General features: G+C 39.2%; 1 protein-coding gene across 2 annotated transcripts in view; it reads left to right on the forward strand.

Moving 5' to 3' along the window:
* The first annotated feature begins 8218 nt into the window (after positions 1 to 8218).
* The window catches only part of Actr2 (actin related protein 2), a 39514-nt gene continuing 25645 nt past the window's right edge, over positions 8219 to 22087 (forward strand). The window contains exons 1-3 of one of the 2 annotated variants that reach the window (XM_020161681.2): positions 8219 to 8407; positions 17832 to 17942; positions 19964 to 19978. In XM_020161681.2, coding sequence (XP_020017270.1) covers positions 8360 to 8407; positions 17832 to 17942; positions 19964 to 19978 — 174 coding nt within the window. In that variant the 5' untranslated portion in view covers positions 8219 to 8359. The remainder of the gene's footprint in view (positions 8408 to 17831; positions 17943 to 19963; positions 19979 to 22087) is intronic. The other variant, XM_020161682.2, reaches the window with a different exon arrangement.

Here is a 22087-nt window from a genome sequence, read left to right on the forward strand (position 1 = left end):
TGAATGCCCTTCTATAACTTTACAGATGGTTTATTCCTTTGTTAAAAAGGTAGCCTTTATTAAAGAGGCTGCCTGCTGTTAACTAAAAGACAGGATCCTAGAATTTTGTTCTTTCTAGATGGGACCTGCACCTTCCAGTCTTCTGGCTGGTAGATGTTGGAAGCTTTGTACTGAGGCTTGGCCTCAGTATGCCTTGGGTGACCAAGAGAAGTGGCCTTCAGAGGGTTCCTTAAATTACAATACCATATTCCAATTAGACCTTTTCTATAAAAGAGAAAAAAGTGAACTGAGGTCCCCTATACAAATTTTCCTTCATCTCAGATTGGCACCACAACTGCTATTTACATACTCAAATGCTGGCCATTCTTTGTAAGCCACAGGATAAACATGGAAAGGGGGACCAGAAAAGCCCTTATCAATGACAAGGTCCACCCCTACTGCTCCACCCTCTGCCCTACCTTCTAAGCCACCCCAATATTCAGAACCTCCTAATGGGTGCTTCCCCCTTCAATAGGTAATGGTAGGAAGAGGGTGAGTCTATGTCCCCTTCCAGCTATCAGATCTAAGGGAAATTAAAAAACATCTGGACAGCTATACTGATGCCCAAAAACATCAAAGCCTTTATCTCTGTAATCCAAACCTTTGAATTGACATGAAAGGATATTATGCTTCTATTAGACCAGACTCTTGTCTTATTAGAAAAGCAATGGGTTCTGGCCCAGGCCACTCAGGTTGGAAATGATTACCATTTACAATGAGCCCCAATACTAGTGGCACCTAGAAATGTGGGGATAAATGTGTCTATACCTACAGGGGCACAGGCAGTCCCCTTGACAGATCCACACCAAAAGGGGCTGATGATATGGCTCAAGCAGTAGAGTGCTGCTTTGCAGGCAGAAAGTCATGAGTTCAAGCCCCAGTATAACCAAAGAAAAGAAAAAAATATATATATTTGGGGATAACGGCATAGCTCAGTGGGAGAGTGTCTTCCCAGCATGTGCAAGGCCCTGGGTTCAATTCCCCAGCATTGCTAAAAAAAAAAAAAAAGGTAAGGAAGATAATTGGCATTAATGTCACTTCAGCCATCTCATAGTGGAAGAAAGTAGTTTAACCTAGACCAGATCCCTCATTCTTCAAGTGAGGAAACTGAGGTCCAGAACGGTTCAGAGACCTGCTCTCCAAAGTGTCAGGTGTCAGAGTGAAATAACAACTTTACTTTACAGCAATGCCCTAAAGAAAATCCCCTTACCTTTCTGCAGCATCTTAAGGACACTATCAGAAAGCATACCAAGGTGGACCCAGTGTCACAGGTGAGAGACGTTCTCCTCAAAGATAAATTTCTAACAGTCAGCCCCAGATAGTCATAAAAAAACTCAAAGTCTGTGGCTGAAGGAGAAAAGTCATTGGATCAACTAATACAACTAGCCATGTCTGTATACTATAACTGGGACATTACTAACAGAGAGAAAGATAAGAGACATGACCTCACCTGACTGGGGCCTGTATCCTGATCTTGCTACCATGGACAGAAGGGGCATTTCTGCAGAGAATGCTTAAGGGGGACAGCACGGGAGACAGCCCTGCACCCAACTGGGACCCTGCTCTCTCTGCAAAGGTAACCACTGGAGGTCTAAGTGCCCCCACCTCCACACGGGAGGCGAGGTGCCACCTCCCATGGACTGATGTGTCCTGGCCTCCTGTCCATGCTCCAGTTCTTGGCAACAACGTTGAGGAGCCTCGTGGTAGCCATTATGGCAGAAAAACAAAAGATCATTTTCCAGCTAGACAGTGGAGCTCATTTCTCTGTCTTACCATTCTCTCCTGGTCCCCGGACCAATGACAAAAGTTATCATTCGGGGCAAATCTGGCCAGCCCCTAGAGCACTAGTTTACCTGGCTTCTGGCCTGCTCTTGGGGAGACCTCCTCTTCTGTCACTCTTTCCTCATAGTTTCTGAAATTCCAGTGACTCTGCTGGGATGGGATTTACTATCTCAACTAAAAGCTCAAATTCTCCTCCCCCCAGGCAGCTATCTCTGCTGCCCCCTCCTTCAGAAACAAATAGATTCCACAGTGTGGACTGATGAGATGAGTGTAGGGCGAGCTAGGATGGCCCTCCCTATTCAAATAAAACTCAAAAATCCCTCACGGTTTCCACACCCAAAACAATATCTCCCTCAAGCCTGAGGCCTATCATAAATTCCTTAAAACAACAAGGGCTACTAATTAGTTGCTTCAGCCCCTATAATAAATTCAAAATTCTTATAAAAGTTAATTTTAAAATACAAGTTACAGAGTAAACAACTGAAAAGTATATAGATAGGTAGTGAATGTATTTCTTGAGAAGTTAAAGGAAAAAGGAATGTTTTTGGATGAGAAAGGATTTTGTAAAGAAGGGTTTGTCCTAAAGATTGTTTCTAATAGGAAGGATAAGGACAAACCATGAAAGGGTTTAGTATGTTGTATAGAGGTCTGAGTAAGTTTTAAAAGTGTATAATAAAAGCTTCAGTATGCGGTAAAGTTAAAGTTGACTATACTCTAAGAGTTGCCTAAAAGATTTTTAGGGTCATGTCAAACTAAAATCAAATTCTCTATGTCTATAAAATAACAAGGTTATCTTAATATTATTCTGCTCTGAATAACATCTACAAAAAAAGTTACAGAGAAAGATTTTATCAAAGAAATTATTTGTTTTCTGCTTATCTTGTCAAGCTTTATGTAGTACTAAAGCAGAGTTCATTTACATATTTGTTTATGTGTATTAAATGACCACCTTGTAACAGTGTTGTGTCTATACTTTATCTAAATATGGTACAAACATTTACAAAGTTATATAAAAATGAGCTAGAGCTCTCTTTTATCCAAGAGTGTTACATTTAAATCCTGACAGCCCCTGCCTCCCATAGGTCACCTACCTAGGTGTGGCCTTAAAGGGACAGACTCACTCCCTGAGTCATGAGTGAATCAACCCAATCTTCAGTTTCCCTCCCCCTCCCCCCCCCATATCATAAAGCAGCTAACAGCCTTCTTGGGAGTTACAGGATTTTGTAGAATTTAGATTCCTAGGTATGCAGTCCTTTAGCAGACACCTTTTTATGCTCCTCCTAGTATTCCTATTTGGGTCTTAAATAATGTATGGCCACCCATTTCTCTTAGGAAACTTGCCTCCAACAGACCCTGCTCCTCTGGTTGACTACCTACCTTATCTTAACCTTCTCAGGGAATTTCTCAGAGAGCATGCAGACCAGATCCTGCCCCACCCTGTAACAATTTCTGTTACAGGGGATCTTGTTCTCCTGAAGGATCTTCGACCCTCTCCATTGGGACTTTGGTGGACCAGCCCTCATCTGGTCATTCTCATGACACCCACTGCTGTCAAGCTCAATGGGATCCCCCAGTGGCAGCACCTCTCAAAGAACAGTTAGAAAAATGGAGAAGGGAGTTGGAAGACTCTAGGGAATAACATTTCACAGAGGTTCTCCTGGCCAATGCCCATCCTAATGCCTGTTTCTTGCTCTCCTATTCTTAAGCTTCCTCCCTTGTATCATAACCAGTTGTACCTCCAGGGGTATCAACCTCTCCAGAACTGTCCAGAGGACTGCTGTGAGGGCCCCGACCAGGACGCAGGAATATGAGGATCTTGCCCCATTCAGTGCCCCCTGCCAGCAGGAAGCAGCTAAGAGCCGCTTAGCCCCAATTCCCAATCCTCAACCTCTACCCCCATCTTTATTAAAGAAAAAATGGGGGAATGATAGAACAACAATGTTGCCATTTCTAAATTGGCCAAAATGGCAGCCCCGCCCCTTAACAGCAATTCCCATGCTGTAAGACAGCCCCACCTCTACTGGAGACTACCACACACGTGCTAACTTCCTTAACCTCCCCCTTCTATAAAAGCCACGCCTTGCCCAGAGTCTAGGCTGCGCCATCTTTCCCCAGCCAGCCTGGCAGTTTGGGCCTGCCATTAAACTTTGCTCTTGGATGTTAGATTTTTCTCATGAGCTTTCTTTGTGAGCGGCATTTTTCCTAACACCCCCCCACCGCCTTGAACCAATAGCTGGGTGCAGTGGTGCATGCCTGTCATCCCAAGCTATGGCAGGAGGCTGAGATCAGGAGGATCGTGGTTCTAAGCCAGTCCCGCCAAAAAAAGTTCTACAAGACCCCATCTTGAAGGAAAAAAGCTGGGTGTGGTAGTGCATGCCTGTCATCCCAGCTACAGTGGGAAGAATAAAATAGGAAGTATCATGGTCTAGGCTAGCCTGGCAAAAAAGCAAGACCCTGTTTACAAAATGACCCTAGTGAAAAGGGCTGGAGGCCTGGCTCAAGAGGTAGGGTGTTTGCCTAGCAAGCCACGGTACTGCCAAAAAAAAAAAAAAAAATCAGCAACTAAACTACTTTCAAAACTTTACTCTTCTATTCACTTTTTTTTAACATCTATTTTTTTAATTAATTTATTTGCAGTACTAGGGTTTGAATGCATTTTCTTTTTTGGCTGCACAGAGTTTTGAACTCAGGGACTCACTCTTGCTAGGCAAGCAGTCTACCACTTGAGCCACTCTACCAGCCCCTAATTCTTTTATTCAAAAGCAACTGCAGTGCCTAGTTAGGTTAAAACCTATTAGCTTTGGAAATGAGAAATTATGGATCAGGCAAATTGTACCTGATCATGTTTCCTGGTTCAATCAGCAATAATCATTAATGGCTGTAAAAACTATTAAGTGACAAGTTCAGGAAGAACTGCAATAGATCATCAGATGACACCAAACTCCAAAGAACAATGTAGTACCAAACATGGGATGCCTGCCACTATAGGCTTCCAGATGTGATGTAACAAGAAGTGCATGTTACTGCTGACACTTGCCAAAGCACAGTTAAATCTAATCAAGTTTCTACATCTTATTGCTAGTTTATATAGACGATGGAGGCTAGAGGAACAAGAAAAACAATATTGTGGATACAATCAGCCAAATCTAGAATATGAGGAATTCAACAGACCGAACGATCTAAGCAACAGCATTATCTACAACAAAAATGGCTTACACCTGTAATTCTAACTTCTAGGGAGGCTGAGATTGGGAAGACTGAGGTTTGAGGCCAGCCTGGGCAAATAGTTTAGAAGACTTACTCAAGTGGTAGAGAGCCTACTTTGCAAGTATGAAGCCCTGAGTTCAAACCCCACTCCCACAAAAATAAATTAATCAATAAAAAAGGCATAAAAAAAAGAGAAAGAGGAAAACTGTTATAAACTAAAATAGTCTGAAGAGACATACCAACCAAATATAATCTGTAAACCTTGTGTAGAGCCTGACTTTAAAAAAAAAAAAAAAACTGGAAAGATTTTTGAGATAACTGGGGAAAACTGAACACCAATTAAATATCAGATGTTAATATTGAATCATTGTTAATTGTAACAATAGTAGCATAATTGTTTTAAAAAAATTCTTCCTTCTTTAGAAACATATACCAAAGTATTGAAAAGAAAAGGGTATAATGCTTCAGATATGCTTTAAGACACTCCAACAACTAAGAATAACAAGCCAGGCAGCTACTAGGCAGACTGAGGTGGGAAGATCCCTTGAACTCATTAGTTTGAGACCAGTCTGGCCAACATGGTGAGACCCTGTCTTGGAAAGAAAAACAACAACAAAACAAGGAAATAAATAAAGTAGAGGTGGACAGGGACAGATGTTACAAGAGTGTCAGAAAGCTGATGTCTGTTGAAAGTAGGCAACAGTCTCATGGGACTCACTGTACTTTTTGTTGTTGTTGTGGGTCACACACAGGGCCTCCTGCATGTTAAGTACACACTCCAGCACTGAGCCCAACTATACTACAATTTTTGCTTTTATGTGCATGTGAAATTTCCACAATAATAAAAGATTAAAATAGTAATTAAGCTATCATTACATGAAAAATAATTTAAAATTACTAAGTATTTTAAATATACAATAATTCTTCACAATTATTTTCTTCCAGTCCTGAGATGCAATTATGTACAAAAGTGTTATGGCTTGGATCTGGAATGCCCCGGAGGGGCAGTGTTGACAGGTGGGACATTTGGAAAGTCACTGGATCCTGAGGGATCCAATCCTGTTAGTTCATAGCTTAATAGGCTATTCAGAGGAAGGGCCCAGCTGGAGGAAGTAGGTCTTTGGGAATATGCCTCTGAGTGGTATTTTTCCCATGGCCCTTTCCTCCCCTCCCCTCTCTCTTTTCTTCCCGGTTGCCACAAAATGAGCAGCTTTGCTCCACCACACCCTCCCTGCCATGATGATCTTTATCTGAACACAGGCTCACAGCAATGGGGCCAAAGGACCAGGGTCTGAAACTTCTGAAACCATAGCCAAAGTAAATCTTTCCTCCTTTCAAACTATTTTTCTCAGGCATTTTGTCACAGAGATGGAAAGCTGATTAATGCCCAGGGCTTCTAAAGCAGGCAAGAGGCCAAATGAAGTCAAGAGATTAGATAGTAAAATGTTTGCTCAATTATCAACATTTTACACTGTACGAATGTATGGACTCACCACAACGAAACTCCTTCATATTGTTAATGTGAGCTAATTAAAAAATAATAAAACTACCTTAAAAAAACTTGTCAATGTGGGCATGCAGAGTGGCTCAAGTGGTAAGCGTGCCTGCCTAGCAAGTGTAAGGCCAGGAGTTCAAACCCCAGTCCCACCAAAAAAAAAAAAAAAAAAGTATGGACACTATACTCAATTTCCTTTTTTGAAACAGGTTCTCACTATGTTATACAGGCTGTCCTTGAGCTCACTATCCTGTCTCATGCTCTGCAGTAGCTGCCATTGCAAACTTGTACCACTACACTTAGCTTCAAAGAATTTTTGAACTAATGCACTTTTCAGCAGGCTGAGGTACCCCAAGGACTGTTGAAGCAGGTGAAGAGAAGATATGGTCCTGAGGCCTCCTGCTATCCTAACCTCTCAAATCTCCACCTGCAACAATGACAGCTTGATTTTTTAAATCTACTTTATGTGTTGGGATTTATATTTGAATAAAGCACTCTATGCCTTCAGAAACCACTGAAAACCACTGTTCTAATAAAAGAACAAAGTGGAAAGTGACAGGCTGCTGGTATTATACAAAGAATACCTGGAGTAGAGTGGTTCAAGTAGTAGTGTAGTAGTGTGCCTGCCTAGCAAGTATGAGGCCCTGGGTTCAGCCCCCTAGACCTGTCATTTTAAAAAAAAACAAAAAAAAAAAAACTAAATTAGTGGTTCATAATCCAAGTTTTACTCTAATTGTCATATATCTACAGCCATATGGAAGGCACAATTCTACTGCTCACCTCTCCAAAATGACACTTTCTCTTTTCTAATGTCATTCATCCCATATTTGAATATAATAAGCACAATGACATTTATCTATTCATGGTAAAGAGTAAGGGCCGGGAATAAAGAACATCTTGTTCTCAGCAGTCTTCCGAGAAATGTGACAAGCTACACCTTAGAGTACGAATAGAAGTCTGCCAATTGATCAAAGAAAAAACGTAGGGCCATTACAAAGAGAACCATAGGCTCAGAAATATGCAGTTAATTATCACTGAATGAACGCTTGCTCTATGAACAGAAATTTGTCTTCAGAACCACCCATGGAGGTAGAGGTTATCGCCCCCATACACAAAACTCTTGACTGACAGAGCCGGATGTGAAACTGGGTATCTGATTTCAAAGCGGAGGCTCTGGGTTCAATGAGGTACATATACTTCAGAGGTGTGAACAACACGGCTTATTGGAAGAGGAAATGACTCGCTTGACCATAGAGCAAGGTGGGCAGAGAAGAGTTGGAGGTATCGAATAAATCAAATATAAGTATGTGTGTGTCCATTCCAGCTCTATCGAAAAGGCCCGTAGTAGCAATGACAGACCAAGCTGTATTCAATGATCTTCTGCTTCCTGTCCGCCCCATTGGCCACATTCCACTGCCACCTCGTGGCAGACCCGGTGTCCTTCTTCTGCCTGCTTCCGTGAAGCCGCACCCAGAACTCCTGGCGACACCTTAGGTAGAAAGCCGCAGCGCCCCCGACGTCGGCCGCCATAAAGTCGGGCAGTCCCGGAAGCAAGAAGCCTTGAACATCGGGGGCGCGGCAACCGTGACGACCGACCTGGATGAACCGTTTGTTATTGGACTTCACCGCTGCCAGTCTCGGCTTCTACCTTCCGTCCCGCCCCTTCCGCTCAGGTTGTCAGCTAAATGGCGGGCGGGGCCGGGCGGCAATTTCCGGTCGAGGGAGAAAGTTGGGCCGAGGGAGGGGCCGCGAAGAGGGAGTAGGAGGAAGCGGCAAAGGGCCGGGTGGCGGTGGCTGTGGGTTGTGCGACGGCGGCGGCTCTTCCCAGGGCGGACGATGGACAGCCAGGGCAGGAAGGTGGTGGTGTGCGACAACGGCACCGGGGTAAGCTCCGGGCAAGGAGGCCTGTGCGGGGAGCGCGCGGGCCCTCGCCTCCCAGGGCTGCACTCGGGGCCCTCGGGGCGAGCGGGCGCGGGGCGACCCTTCCCGCTTCGCGGGCTTCGGGAGCCAGTGGGCAGGGCCGGAATCTTCTTCGATCCCGCCACCCCCCTAGCCGGCCACCTCTGCAGCCCCTGGGCAGCGAGCGACAGCCGCGCTGGACACGGTGGACCCCTCCTGCTGCCCGGAGGGAGCCGGCTGAGTGCTTGAGTCCAAGCAGTTTGTCCAGACTGCCTGAGGGGTAAAAAGCTGGGTTTTGGTGTTGCGGAAAGGCTCCATTTCCTAGCCGGTGTGTGAGGAGAAAAACCCAGAGGCCTTCCTCTTCCTGTATGGTTGAAGAAACCGAATGGGAGGCAGGAAACGGGTTTGCAGAAGAAAAGGGAAGTGCTGTCAAGGCAGTGGGCCTCAGCCCTTTCGCGGGGCTTCGGAGGGGTTGTTGTCATTCCTTGCCTTGTCTGCCTGTCTTTTTGAGAGAGAGGGAGGAGGATCGGCATCGCATCGCTTACTTGTTCTGCATGCTGGTAGCTTGGCCCAGATGCAGCCCCGCAGAGACCTGCTTGTTCCATGGGATAATTTGGGGGACCTAGTGTTCATTCCGCTGACCTTGGGGGGAAGTTAATCAGTTTTGGTTCCTCCTCTCCCCTCACTCCATCCCCCCTTCAGTGCAGGGTACAGATGTTAGTCTTGAAGATTCTAAAATTGTCAAAATCATTCTATACAGCATTGATTGAGAGGCTACATCTTTCCTCCTCCCCCCACCCCCATAAAAATATTTGGGTCAGCTAAGTTAGCTAATTAGAGGACAGAAATGTTGCTTATTTTGGATGAGTTCTATAGTTATTTCTAATCCCCTTTCCTTCCCATAAATGTGACTTATGAATTAAAGCAGATTTTACTTGAACTTTATAAAACACTTTGGAAACTGAATTGTTGTGTGTGGGAGGAAAGAGCTGGTATTGGGTTGTCGAGTGGCTCTAGTAGTAGAGCCCTGCCTAACAAGCGAAGGGTCCTGAGTTCAAACCTTAGTTCTGCCAAAAAAACAAAGCTGATATTCACTGCCATAATACTGCCCTTGATTGAGTTTATTACGGACTTTTACAAGCAATAATTATAATAGCTTCATTTGAGCTAAGTTAAAAATGTACCTAAAGAGAATGTATGATACAATGGAACATCCATACAAAACACTTTTAAAAGACAGATCCATGGCTCTGTAGCATGTCTATGAGAAGATTATAACAATTGTAGAATGGTTTCCTTTATGAGTGTATGCTTTATTAAAGATGTTTATATTCACAAACTTGTATCTGTATGTGAAAATTTCATAGGGATGCATAAATGTATTGATTATTGGAGACAAAGGATGAGAGTTTCATGACAAAGGATTAGGGCTTCATGACTTCTGGATTATTGGGAAAAAGTACTTTTTTCTCTTGCTTTTTTTTTTAACAAAACATATTGTTACATTACATTTAAACTAAATTAACTATAAACATACTACTTCTACAGCTAAAATTCAAAGGTGCTTTTTAAAAATACTAGCTTGATTTCTATCATAGTCTCAAAAAGTTACCTTAAAAGTTGAATAAAAAATAATGTGTTTTGTGACTGTGACAGATACTCTCTTTAGAAACTCAAACAGTTATATTTTAATGGATTTCTCCTCTTAGAGGGATCCCAGGTGATGTGCCCTGTGCATGGTACGTTGGTTGCTGTACTGAGGATGGAACCTGCATGCTAGCCAAGTGCTCCATCAATGAGCAACATCCCCAGCCTCCATAAGCTAATTTTTATATTACTGTTTCATTTGTTTAGCTAGCATTAGAAAGCTGATTGCATATATTGTTAGCCTTATATATAATTCATAATTTAAAAAACCTGTTGTTTAGGATACAAGCTAAGTTACTGTAACATAAATGAAAAAAGTGAAGATAAACAATTTATGTATTTAGTGGCACACTTTTAGATACTAATAAAATTTTTCTATGTTTTCTATAGATGTGATTAGCTACAAGTGATAAAACAGCTCTGATATATGTGAATAATGTAACAATCAGGAATGCTGTGATACTTCTAAAAACTTAGAAGACTGGAAACCACTTAGATTCTATATTGTTTCTTTCTGTCTCTTTTTTTTTTACTTAATTGGGGTTTGAACTCATGGCTCTGTCTGCCTTTTTTTTGTGTGTGATAGATTTATTTTCCCCAGATAGGGTCTCATGAGCTATTTCCCTGGGGCCGGCTTCGAACCGCAATCCTCCTGGATCTCTGCCTCCTGAGTAGCTAGCTCTGTATTGTTTCTTAACACTTCTAGACATGAACAGTCAGTCATCTTGGTTTTATTTGAGTACCTGAAGTTATAATGATTCCTTTACAATTAAATACTAAGACATTCAGATTTAATTTTTTAAAATTTATGGAAATAGTTGTTACCCTAAAGTGTTTTCATTTGCCCCTTACATGCTTAAGGTTTTAAAATTACAAGGCTAATAGAGAAGTGTTTTTTGTTTTTGTGGTGTTGAGGACTGAACCCAAGATCCCAGGCATGCTAGGCAAGCTCAGTCCCACTGATCTGTGGTTACAAAAAATTTAGTTTTTTTTTAAACCTCTCTAGCAGCTGTGTTTTATCTGATCCCATGCCACATAGTGGTCCTGCTCTATTTTCTCATTATTCCTCAGCTGTACTTCTGTCTCATTAGAATGGCCAAGAGAAGGAAGAGTTATCTAATTACAGTAATTTAGATGCTTTAGCCTCTTAGCCATTGAAACCTACTTTCTAAAATTGAGCTGCTGAAAGTGGCCAAATAAGCAAAAATATGGAGATCTGTTAAACTCTAGGTTTGGGTCCTTTCAAGTTGGGTCTGGGTCTCTAGTGTTGAGTATCCTGTTACCAAACTTGTGATTTCATCAGCAGTGGGTTCATTCCCCAAGAAAATGAGAATTTCCTCTGTTCCTAGTATGTTCTGACACAATGCTTAATAGGTCTATCTATTGATACAGAGAAACTTACAATGCTATAATTGTATTTTCATTTGCAATTCACATTTGTAGTTGATTATGACCTGCTTTATCAAGCTGATGCTAATTGATATGTTGAATTTAGGAGTATTTGAAATAGAAACAAAACAAAAACTTTAGTTTCATTCTGTAAGATGCATTGGAATAACAGAATAAATATCTTGGTGTCCTAAGAATAATCACTATACAACTAAAGATATATACCAATACTCAGATAAAATTAGTAAGGGAGAAATACAAAGTAAATAAGCCCAAATAGACCTTATAAATTCCATTTTTTAAAAAAAGGAAATAGTTATTTTTAGAGCAGATGTAGATGAGAATTTTTTTCATTTTTGCTTGAAGGCATATTATACTGCTCATACTCTTAACATTTGATGACTCAGTGGGAAGTACAAGCCAGTTTAAACCACAGTGCTAAGAAGAGGAAACTATATATGGTAAAATCTATTTCTTAAACACAGCCTATTGCACACAATGAGAGAACTAAGTCATAGACTCTCTAAATGATTGGCATGGGGGAGGAATTTCAAGGAGTAAAATGATACCAAATGAATAGTTAGATAAGTATTTTTGTTGTATTTTATCATGTCATAATTTAGATTTTTTTAAATGCCGAATTGTTTTGCAACAAAGGAATAGTGAAATTTTCTATTTTATGTTATTGATAAATGGACCATTCAAACTATACTATTGTTATAATTAGTAATGCATTCACATTTGAAATAATGTGAAATAGTGCACTTTTGCTGTTTTGGTGGTATATCTAAACCCGTTGGAATGTTAGCACTGAAGTCTAAGACAGCATCTGCTTTCAGTAGGCTATTGCCAAGCCAGTTTTTAAAAAAAATTTTGGTAAAGCAGTAATAGTGGTTTACAACTGTTTCTGTAGTTCAGGAATCTCAGTTTTTTTTTCCTTGGGAGGCACTGGCAGATGTTTGTCGCTTAAAATACACTCAAGAACTGGAGGTGTGGCCCAAGTGGTAGAGTGCCCCCTTGCACAAGCCCCAGTTCCACCTAATAATAATAATAATAATAATAAAATATATTCAAGAACTTTAAGATATGAATGACCCATCTTCACAATTATAATCAGAAAACATTGATGCAGTTGCTTACCACTTTGCCATGTCACATGCTTCTACTGTGTACATGTGGCTCCAAATGAGAGAGGCCTGTCAACCATAGCAGCCTGAGCTCTGCACCAGGGTTTAACTTATACCCTATCTCAGGCTCCTCTACCTTCAACTCAACTTCTATTCTTACTTCTCTTGTAATATAGTCATTAATTTATAATGTGCGGAAAATGGCCATTATAAATGTGTAGATTGTTTTTTCAGTCATTCCTTTTCTAATTTTTTTCTATTTCTTTTTTTGTCATTAAATGGGGATTGAACTCAGGGTCTTGCTCTTGTTAAGCAGGAACTCTTCCACTTGAGCCACACCTACCAGCCCTTTTTGCTTCCGTTTTTTTTTGAGGTACGGTCCTGCTAATGCAGGATTGATGGCCTAGACCATCAATCCTGTTTATGCTTCCCTTGTATCGGGGATGATAGGCATGTACCACCAACCCCAGCTTTTAGTCATCAAGATGGGATCTCTTGAACTTTTTGCCCAGGCTGACCTCAAAATGTGATCCTCCAAATCTCTGCCTCCTGGTAGCTAGGATTACAGGCATGAGCTATCATATCCAGCCAACTCTTACTTTTCTTTGAGAACATTTTTACCTATATGAGTAAGCATTTTCAGCTTGAAAAAATAGGTACTTTTGTCCCATCCAGAATTCACATCTGTTCATTACTTTGAGGTGTTCAACATAAGAATTTACTATTCATTCTTTTTTTATTTTTATTTTTTGACAGTACTGGGGTTTGAACTCAGGGCCTCCTACTTGCTAGGCAGGCAGTCTACCACTTAAGCCATTCTGCTAGACCTTTTTTGTGAAGGGTTTTTTTCAAGATAGGGTCTTGAAAACTATTTGCCTGGGACTGGCTTCCAACCAGGATCCTCCTGATCTCTGCCTCCAGAATAGCTAGAATTACAGTCATGAGCCACCAGTGCCTGGCAAGAATTTAGTATTCAAATAGTATTTGTTTTCTATATGTAGGATATAAATTATGACTCATTAGGTTAGTGATTATCACAGATTTTATTTATACTGAAGTTTGTGTATGGTTGGGAAAATGATGAGAATATTTTGTCTGTTGCCTTCCATATCGTTTCAGTCCATATCAAGTGAGATTTTGACTTAAGGACAAAGGAGATTTTGTGTTTTAGGAAAAAAGAGTATGAGAGATTTTGTGGGAGTTTGTTTGCTTTTGTGGGGGGTTCTCAGACTGGCCTTGAACTTGAGATCCTTTTACCTCAGCCTTCCTAGTGCTGGGATTACAGAATTATGCTACTACATCTGGGTAGCCAGTGTTCTTTTCCTCTGTGGCGGTTGTTCCTCTAAGTCTTTCTAGGTCACATTAATAAGATATTTGAGATGACATTGTTGGAAGAATTAACTAGTGCTCCGGAATTCTGTTTTAACACCTTTGGGGTGGGAAGTGCATTCTTGGTCTTCACTGTCATCTACTATCAAATGAGGCTAGCAGGTTATCTTTTTTTTTTTAATTTTAATTTTTTTATTCATATGTGCATAAAATGCTTGGGTCATTTCTCCCCTCTTCCCCCACCCCCTCCCTTACCCACTTCAGTCCTCTCCCTCTTCCTCCCTCCCCCTGGATACCTGGCAGAAACTATTTGCCCTTATCTCTAATTTTGTTGAAGAGAGAGTATAAGCAATAATAACAAGGGTTTTTGCTAGTTGAGATAAGGATAGCTATACAGGGAGTTGACTCACATTGATTTCCTGTGCATGTGTGTTACCTTCTAGGTTAATTCTTTTTGATCTAACCTTTTCTCTAGTTCCTGGTCCCCTTCTCCTATTGGCCTCAGTTGCTTTTAAGGTATCTGCCTTAGTTTCTCTGCGTTGAGGGCAACAACTGCTAGCTAATTTTTTAGGTGTCTTACCTATCCTCATATCTCCCTTGTGTGCACTCGCTTTTATCTTGTGATCAAAGTTCAATCCCCTTGTTGTGTTTGCCCTTGATCTAATGTCCACATATGAGGGAGAACATACAATTTTTGGTCTTTTGGGCCAGGCTAACCTCACTCAGAATGATGTTCTCCAGTTCCATTCATTTACCAGCGAATGATAACATTTCATTCTTCTTCATGGCTGCATAAAATTCCATTGTGTATAGATACCACATTTTCTTGATTCATTCGTCAGTAGTGGGGCATCTTGGCTGTTTCCATAACTTGGCTATTGTGAATAGTAGCAGGTTATCTTTTACACGTACCCTCCTATCACAGCAACTGCTGCTTTGAAGTAAGAATTGTGCAGTATTATATTTTTAGAATTGGGTAGCTATATCTGAAAAATGTCCTTGCTTTGGTGGTTCAATGATAAACCGACTAGAACTAGGTTTTATGGGTTTGGAAGAAAACATGTCTGAATCATATATTTTATTTTGGTTCTGAAATTAAACAAACTCAGAAGATAAGAATTAAGATGGTATTAAGAATAAGCAATTTCCTAATTTCAAATAGATTTTTCCATAACAGCTATCTGTTTAGATCATAATTTTAACATTTAAAAAGCTCTGTTTATAAAAAACAAGTAGAATTCTGGGTTGCAGAATGTTCCAGGGTCTTTATAATTTTTAAAGTGGTTTGTCAGTATCATTTCCAACAAGGTTGCTGAAGAGATACTTGATGATTTTTCTGTTTTTGAGGGCTAGTCAGAAGTCAGTGAGTTTAAGGTGTACTACATCAAACAAGAGTTCCTTGTGATAGTAGCTTCCTGTCAAGGGGTACATTAATATTTTCTGTCCACCTTTATATTACTACCATATGCATCACATTCAGGTAGTGTTTCATTGCAGTTCTTCTAAAGTGTATGGTGCCTGGAGCCATACAACAATAGACTTTTTCTGAATATTAAAATACAGTTTTCTGTGATTTCCACAGGAGATTGATTGGTATACACACACTCATACCCACACCCACACTCCACACACTAAAATCCCTGCTTGCTCAAGACTTTTACATAAAATGGTGTCCTTTTGCATATGACCTCTGAATATCACCTAATCCATGGAAATGCTATGTAGTTACATTGTACCTGATAAAATGGAAATGCTATTTAAATAGTTGTTTTATTATATTGTTCAGGGAATAAAGGCAAGAAAAAAAGTCTGTTCATTTTTAGTACAGATACAGTTATTTTCTTCAAATATATTTGAGTTTGCCGAGTCCATAGAATCCCCAACTGTATTTGTATTTTAAAATAATTGTGATCTCATGCTCTTAAATCAATAATTATTTTTAATATTTATTGACCATTTACTTAAGTGCCTGAGACTATTATAGATACTTGGGACTCCTCACTATACACAAAAATCCTTATACAGTGTAGATTTTTGTTGTAACATTCGTTAAAGTGATAGAGACTTGATTACACTTCCTTTCTTAATACAGCTTCCTCTTCCCACTCAGAAATTTTTGTATTTTTCTTGCAATGTCTGCTCCTAAATATATATTATCTATATAAGAATTAAAAACTTTCGGTTCTGCTGGGCATGGTGGTACACGTCTGTAATTCCAGCTACTTGGGAGGCAGAGGTTGAAAGGTCAGCCTGAGCAAAAAGTTAGGGAGACTCCCATCTCAGCCAACAAGCTGGGTTTGGTATTCCCATCTGCAGTCCTACCTTTGTGGCAGTCCAAGGCTGTGGTGTAAGATCCTATTGGAAAAATAATCAGGGCTGGCAGAGTGGCTCAAGTGGTAAGACCACCTGCCTGGCAAGTGTGAGGCCTGAGTTCAAATCCCAGTACCGCCAAAAAAAAAACCCCACAAAACAATTAAAAAGAAAAAGAACCAAAGCAAAAAAGGACTGGGGTCATGGCTCAAGTGATAGAGCATCTGACTGACAAGTACAACGCCCTGAGTACAACCCCTAGTAATGACAGAAGGAAAAAAAAAACAACTTGGCTCTATTTTAGATTTTATTGTAGTAGTTAAGTCTCATAGGCTGGGCACCAGTGGCTCATTCCTGCAATCCTAGCTAATTGGGAGGCTGAGATCAGGAGGATCAAGTTTTGGGGCCAGCCCTAGGCAAATAGCTTGAGAAACTCCATCTCCAAAAATAACTGGAGGTGTGACTGAAGTGGTAGAGTACCTGCTTTGCAGCTGTGAAGCCCTGAGTTGAAATTCCAGTCCCACCAAAAAAAAAATCTCCTAGAGTATCAGTTTCTTACAGATCAAATGGAAGTATTAGTCACTGTTATGTCCTCCTTATAGAAGTACACTATCATAATATGAAATTATGTTACCTGGTGTTACTAAATACATTTATGTATTATTAAAATTATGTAAATTGCCAAAAATGCCTAATGAATGCATATTTTCACATGATGCTAGTTGATGGCACTTAGTTTTCCTATTTTAGAAAATAGGTTGCTTAAGTGAACTGCCCAAGATCAAGCCTACTTTCATTTATGAAATGAAGCTTTTTTCTATTCATTTTCTAACATTTTTGAAAAAGAATACTTAGCATATGTTGAGTGAATTTGTTTTTTTAAATACATTTAATTATAAAAGGAAAAATGCTTAAACATTAATCAGAATTGAGTGAATTTGTTATACACAAATAACAGTCTGAATGACCATTGTCTGCTATGGCCTCCTTTTTTTTTTTTTGGTGGGACTGGGGTTTGAATTCAGGGCTCCACATTTGCTAGGCAGGTACTCAACCTCTTGAGCCACTCCGTCAGCCATTTTTTTTTGGATGAGTTCCCCCCCCCCCCCATAGGGTCTCATGAACTATTTGCCTGGGGCTGTCTTTGAATGATGATCCTCCTGATCTCTACCTCCTGAGTAGCTAGAGACTAGTTCTGATTACTTTGGAGATGGGGTCTTCCAAAGCATTTGCCTGGGCTGGTCTTGAACCTTGATCCTCTTGATCTCAGCCTCCTTAAGTAGCTAGGATTATAGGCATGAGCCACAAGCACCCAGTGCCAAGACATCAGGCTCCAGCATGAGCTGTCAGCTTAGCTCCTCGTGCTTGTGAGGCTTTCCACTTAGTGGAGGCACTTAGTGCTAAGTAAGCAGTTACTGGTGAGTGAATATGAACTCTGATGGAAGTAAAAGGAGATGGTGCTAGAACATAGAATAGGTTTTGAGTGCTTTGAAACCACCACAAGTTTAAAATACTGTATAAATGCAAAGTGTTGTTTTCGGGGTGCTATTTGTAAATGACTGTACTGAATGCCCTGACACTAACCCACTTTTATTGTTTCTTTCTAGTTTGTGAAATGTGGATATGCAGGCTCTAACTTTCCAGAACACATCTTCCCAGCTTTGGTTGGAAGACCTATTATCAGATCAACCACCAAAGTGGGAAACATTGAAATCAAGGTAATATTTTATTTACTGTTAAAATGATCGTCAAGTCATATGAGATGTTGCTTGAGTTAAGCAGTTTTAAATTATGCCATGAAAAGCAAAGGGGAAGGGGAGAATTTCTCATACTTGTAATTTATACTAACACCTGAACAAGAGTATAAAACCTGAAGTTAATTTCATCTCATTTTGTTTATGCATGGCTTGATGCCATTACTAATCTGGAGTACAGTGCTTAAGGTTTTTTTGTTTTTTTGTTTTTTTTTTACATTAATGTAAGGCACTGTATTAGTGACTTAAAGGCCTTACATAATTTAATTTTTAGAAAAAATCAGCCTGACAATTTCATGTCTTTCAATTTGATATATCTTGTGTTTCTTTGGGATCTTAGACTTTTTCCCTCATATTTTCATGGCTTAATCTCCCTACTTTTTTATATAGCAAGTCAGGAAAACACAGAATGTAGAGCTCATTGGTTCCTCTTTTCACAAATGTAACTAATTTCCATGATGCGCTGAAGGAAGCCATGCACATCTTTGTTGGGACTTGCACTATTTACCATAAGGAGAGAGGAGAGAAAGTTGTCACTGCCACCTCGATGTACTGGACATGAGACACTACGTTACAGATGTAGATGTAGATTTGCCTCTTACAGGACTAGAAATCAAGTAGAAATTACATTGTTTTAGAAAAAAGAAAGAATAGTCAAAAGGACAGTGCTCACCAGTTGACTTCAAATTCTTCAGGTGGCCTAGGAATCAAGTTATATAGAATACAGTAGAATTTAGGCACACTTTTAGTGAATTGTTGTGAACAAGCTCACATTGGTCCCATCTGAACAGTTTTTGGCAAGACTTCAGTGAAGTGTTAGGTCAAGAGTCATTTGAAGGATAAGTTAAAGTGCACATCTTTGGGACATTTGTTTGTGAGATCTAGAAAGGTGGTAATAGGTGGTAGAGATCTGCTACTAGGTAGGTCTCTCCTGTTGGTACGAGAGAGTTGAGTTATACAATGAATAAAAATACAAACTGAAACTGAGGTTCTGTGTTAATTTTTTAAAGACTTAAAGTAGTGAATTCTCTTATGTTATAAAAACATGCAGTATAAGACTTAGCGAGGGACTTTGCTTTTGGGAAATTTATGAGATTCCTTTTTTGTGAACTCCATTTTAATTGAATTCTATCAAATGATTTTCAACATGAAGTTTAGCTAATAATAGTGATAAGGACAAACTACTATTTGGAAGTAATATTTTTTTTATTTAGTGTCTTTTTAAAAATATTTTATGTATGATAAATTTTTTGAAGTATAAAGATTTATATATAGCCATTTTTATTCTCCAATGTGTTAAAAAATGATTTTATATATATGTGTGTATATATATATACCCACTTTCTTGCTTTTTAAGGCCGAGTGATAGAAATCAAACTTGTTGATTATTTAATACAACTTATTTATCAAGGAATTCCTCAGTAGCATTTGCTAATATGGTTTATCATTCTGTGTCCTGTTGGCTTAGTTCTTTTCACTTTGCTTAGTCTTAAGTCTTTGAAGTTAATTTTTTTTTCCCAGTAGGAAAGAGTAAAAGAGACCTATGTCAAATTTATCTTTAGTAGAGTTGTAAATAACCCTGAGCTATTTAACTCTGCCTATTCAGCTAGACCTTTGCTGTTATCACTTACTATGTTAATTAAAGTTCTTAAATTCAGTAATGAAATACAGAAATTCAGCTTTTTGGAATTCCTGTGCTTAGTGAATTGATTTAGATTTGTGTGTCTTGTTAGCTAAAATGTGACTTTAAAAATGGAAATTTAAGTCATTTATTTAGTTAATTTTCATTCAGGAATAATAATTGTCCGTGTTAATTTGGCCCTGATTATTAACTCCATAAAATATAGTAGTATTGCATCTGACCTCAACCTAATTTGTCTCTGTTGCTTGTATGTTTACAAATTTCAGTGAGGATTTTATTTAGGCCTTTTCTGACTCTTACTTCTACCTTCTCTTTCTTCACCTTTCTTGACCTGTTGAAGTAGAATAACAAAAAGATGGTAAGTGAGGTTACACACATGCTCTCTGTTTGTTTTCCACTTTTGCTTGGTGGGACAGTAGTTGTTGTTTTGTGTCCCTTTAGTAGTGGGGAGGGGGTTTTTCATATTTTTTATTTTAAGTACTTTAATTTTTAACCTTTTTCATTGCTTCAATTTAGTAGCAACTAATTAAGTCCTATGCTTTCCTGTTGGCATTACAATGGACCAAACAAGAACTAATTACTAACATAGTTTTGAATTGTTTTCCTTATAGATGAATGTTACAATTAAAATGGACTGTGGTGTGCATAATACTAGAAACCAAGGTTTTTAAGGATATGTGTGATCCAGAAAACTGGGATGAAATCGTTACATTTGGATAGATTCACTTTACTGACCAATGTTAAACATTGCCTACCATACCTTGTGTGTATATTTGCATGTAGTATAACATCATATATATTTAATAAATTGAGTAAAATTTTATATGCGAATGAGCCATAAATGAAGAAAGAGAACTAAAAGAGTGACTTGTTTCCATATCACCTTACTGATAAGTACATTGGATGGATGAGGATAGATTAAAAAAGGTAAAGCACCTATTAGGCTTTCCCACAAGCAACAGATTATTCCTCCCCTCCCTCCCAGTCCCCCTAAGTAGTCACCATTGTGTAGTACCTTTTTCTTTTCAGCTAGAAGCTTGCTGGGCCTATCTCAGACATTTGACTTTTTCCTTTGTGGTGCCAGGGATCAAACCCAAGGCCATGTGCATGCTGAGCAAGTACTCTACCACTGAGTTACATCCCCAGCCCCCATTTGACTTACATTTTTCGGTGATAGTGTAAGTGCTTCTATAGTAGATATTTTCAGGTTGTGGAGGTTTTTTAAATATTGTTTATAAGCATCTTTGACAAAGATGCTTTTCTAATGATATATATTTTAACTAGTAATGGTAACTTTGTCAAATTTTGTTTTCAATAGAAAACATTTAAGAGCAGAAATGCTTGTATTTTTCCTATAATATATCATACATTGTCTTAAAATCTTGAAGAGATTTTTTTAAAGGCTGTAAGTATACGCTTAATTTAACAGTTTATAAGACAGTATTTCCTTATAGGGATGTAATTGTGGTTTTAAATTTGTTCTCTAATTCATAATGACTTGGTTCAAAACGATTCTTGGCAAATAAAATCTATCCTGTCTGTCTTTGATAAAGTATAATTGCCTTTAAAACTGTTTTCAGTTACTGATTTTTCATTCTTTGAATAGGTGATTGTTTAGGCTTGAAATCCAATAGTGGGCAGATGGTAAAAACTTAAAATGCTAAAAACTGAGCCCTGGTGGCTCACGCCTGTATTCCTAGCTTCTCAGGAGGCAGAGATCAGGAGGATCTTAGTTTGAAACCAGCTTGGGCAAATAGTTCCTGAGTCCCTATCTCAACAAAACTTAACACAAAAACAGGGCTGGTAGAGTGACTCAAGTGGCAGAGCATCTGCCTAGCAAGTGTGAGGCTGAGTTCCAACCCACAGATAGATAATTAAATAAATAAATAAACAAAAAATTAACTTGAGGCCTGATCTGATCATTTATAACTTCGTTTTTTTCTTTTTTTTTTTTTAAACACTCAGCATTTTTGATTTTGCAAGTTGAAGGGATCTAGGGAAGATTACATGTTCTGGAATTCTTAAATAAAAATTGTAGCTACAGAAATTTTTGAACTTGGATAGCTTGAGTTTCTACTCAAGAAATTTTCAAATAAGTTAATACTTCCATTTTAAGCCTCCTTTTTGTTGTTGTTGTTCAGAGGGATCTAAGGATACTCAATGCCAAATATTTCTTTCAGTTAATCTTTTATAGTATGTGTGGTGCTAGAAGTAGATACATGATGCTTCTATTTTAAGTTGGCATTGGGTCAGACATATTTAAGCCCCTGCTCTTAACATGGGGTTAAAAAATAAGCATTCTCATACTTACTCTAAATCCATTGAGGTATTAATTATATAAACTAATTATCTAATCAATTACTTTGTGCAGCACAAAGAAATATGTGCTTATTATAGAGAAGACTGAGTAACAAAATTGGATGTTAAGTTTGTTGTTTGTGGCTCACACCTCTAATCCTAACTGCTT

This window comes from Castor canadensis, chromosome 12, assembly GCF_047511655.1.
Source record: "Castor canadensis chromosome 12, mCasCan1.hap1v2, whole genome shotgun sequence".
Taxonomy (NCBI): domain Eukaryota; kingdom Metazoa; phylum Chordata; class Mammalia; order Rodentia; family Castoridae; genus Castor; species Castor canadensis.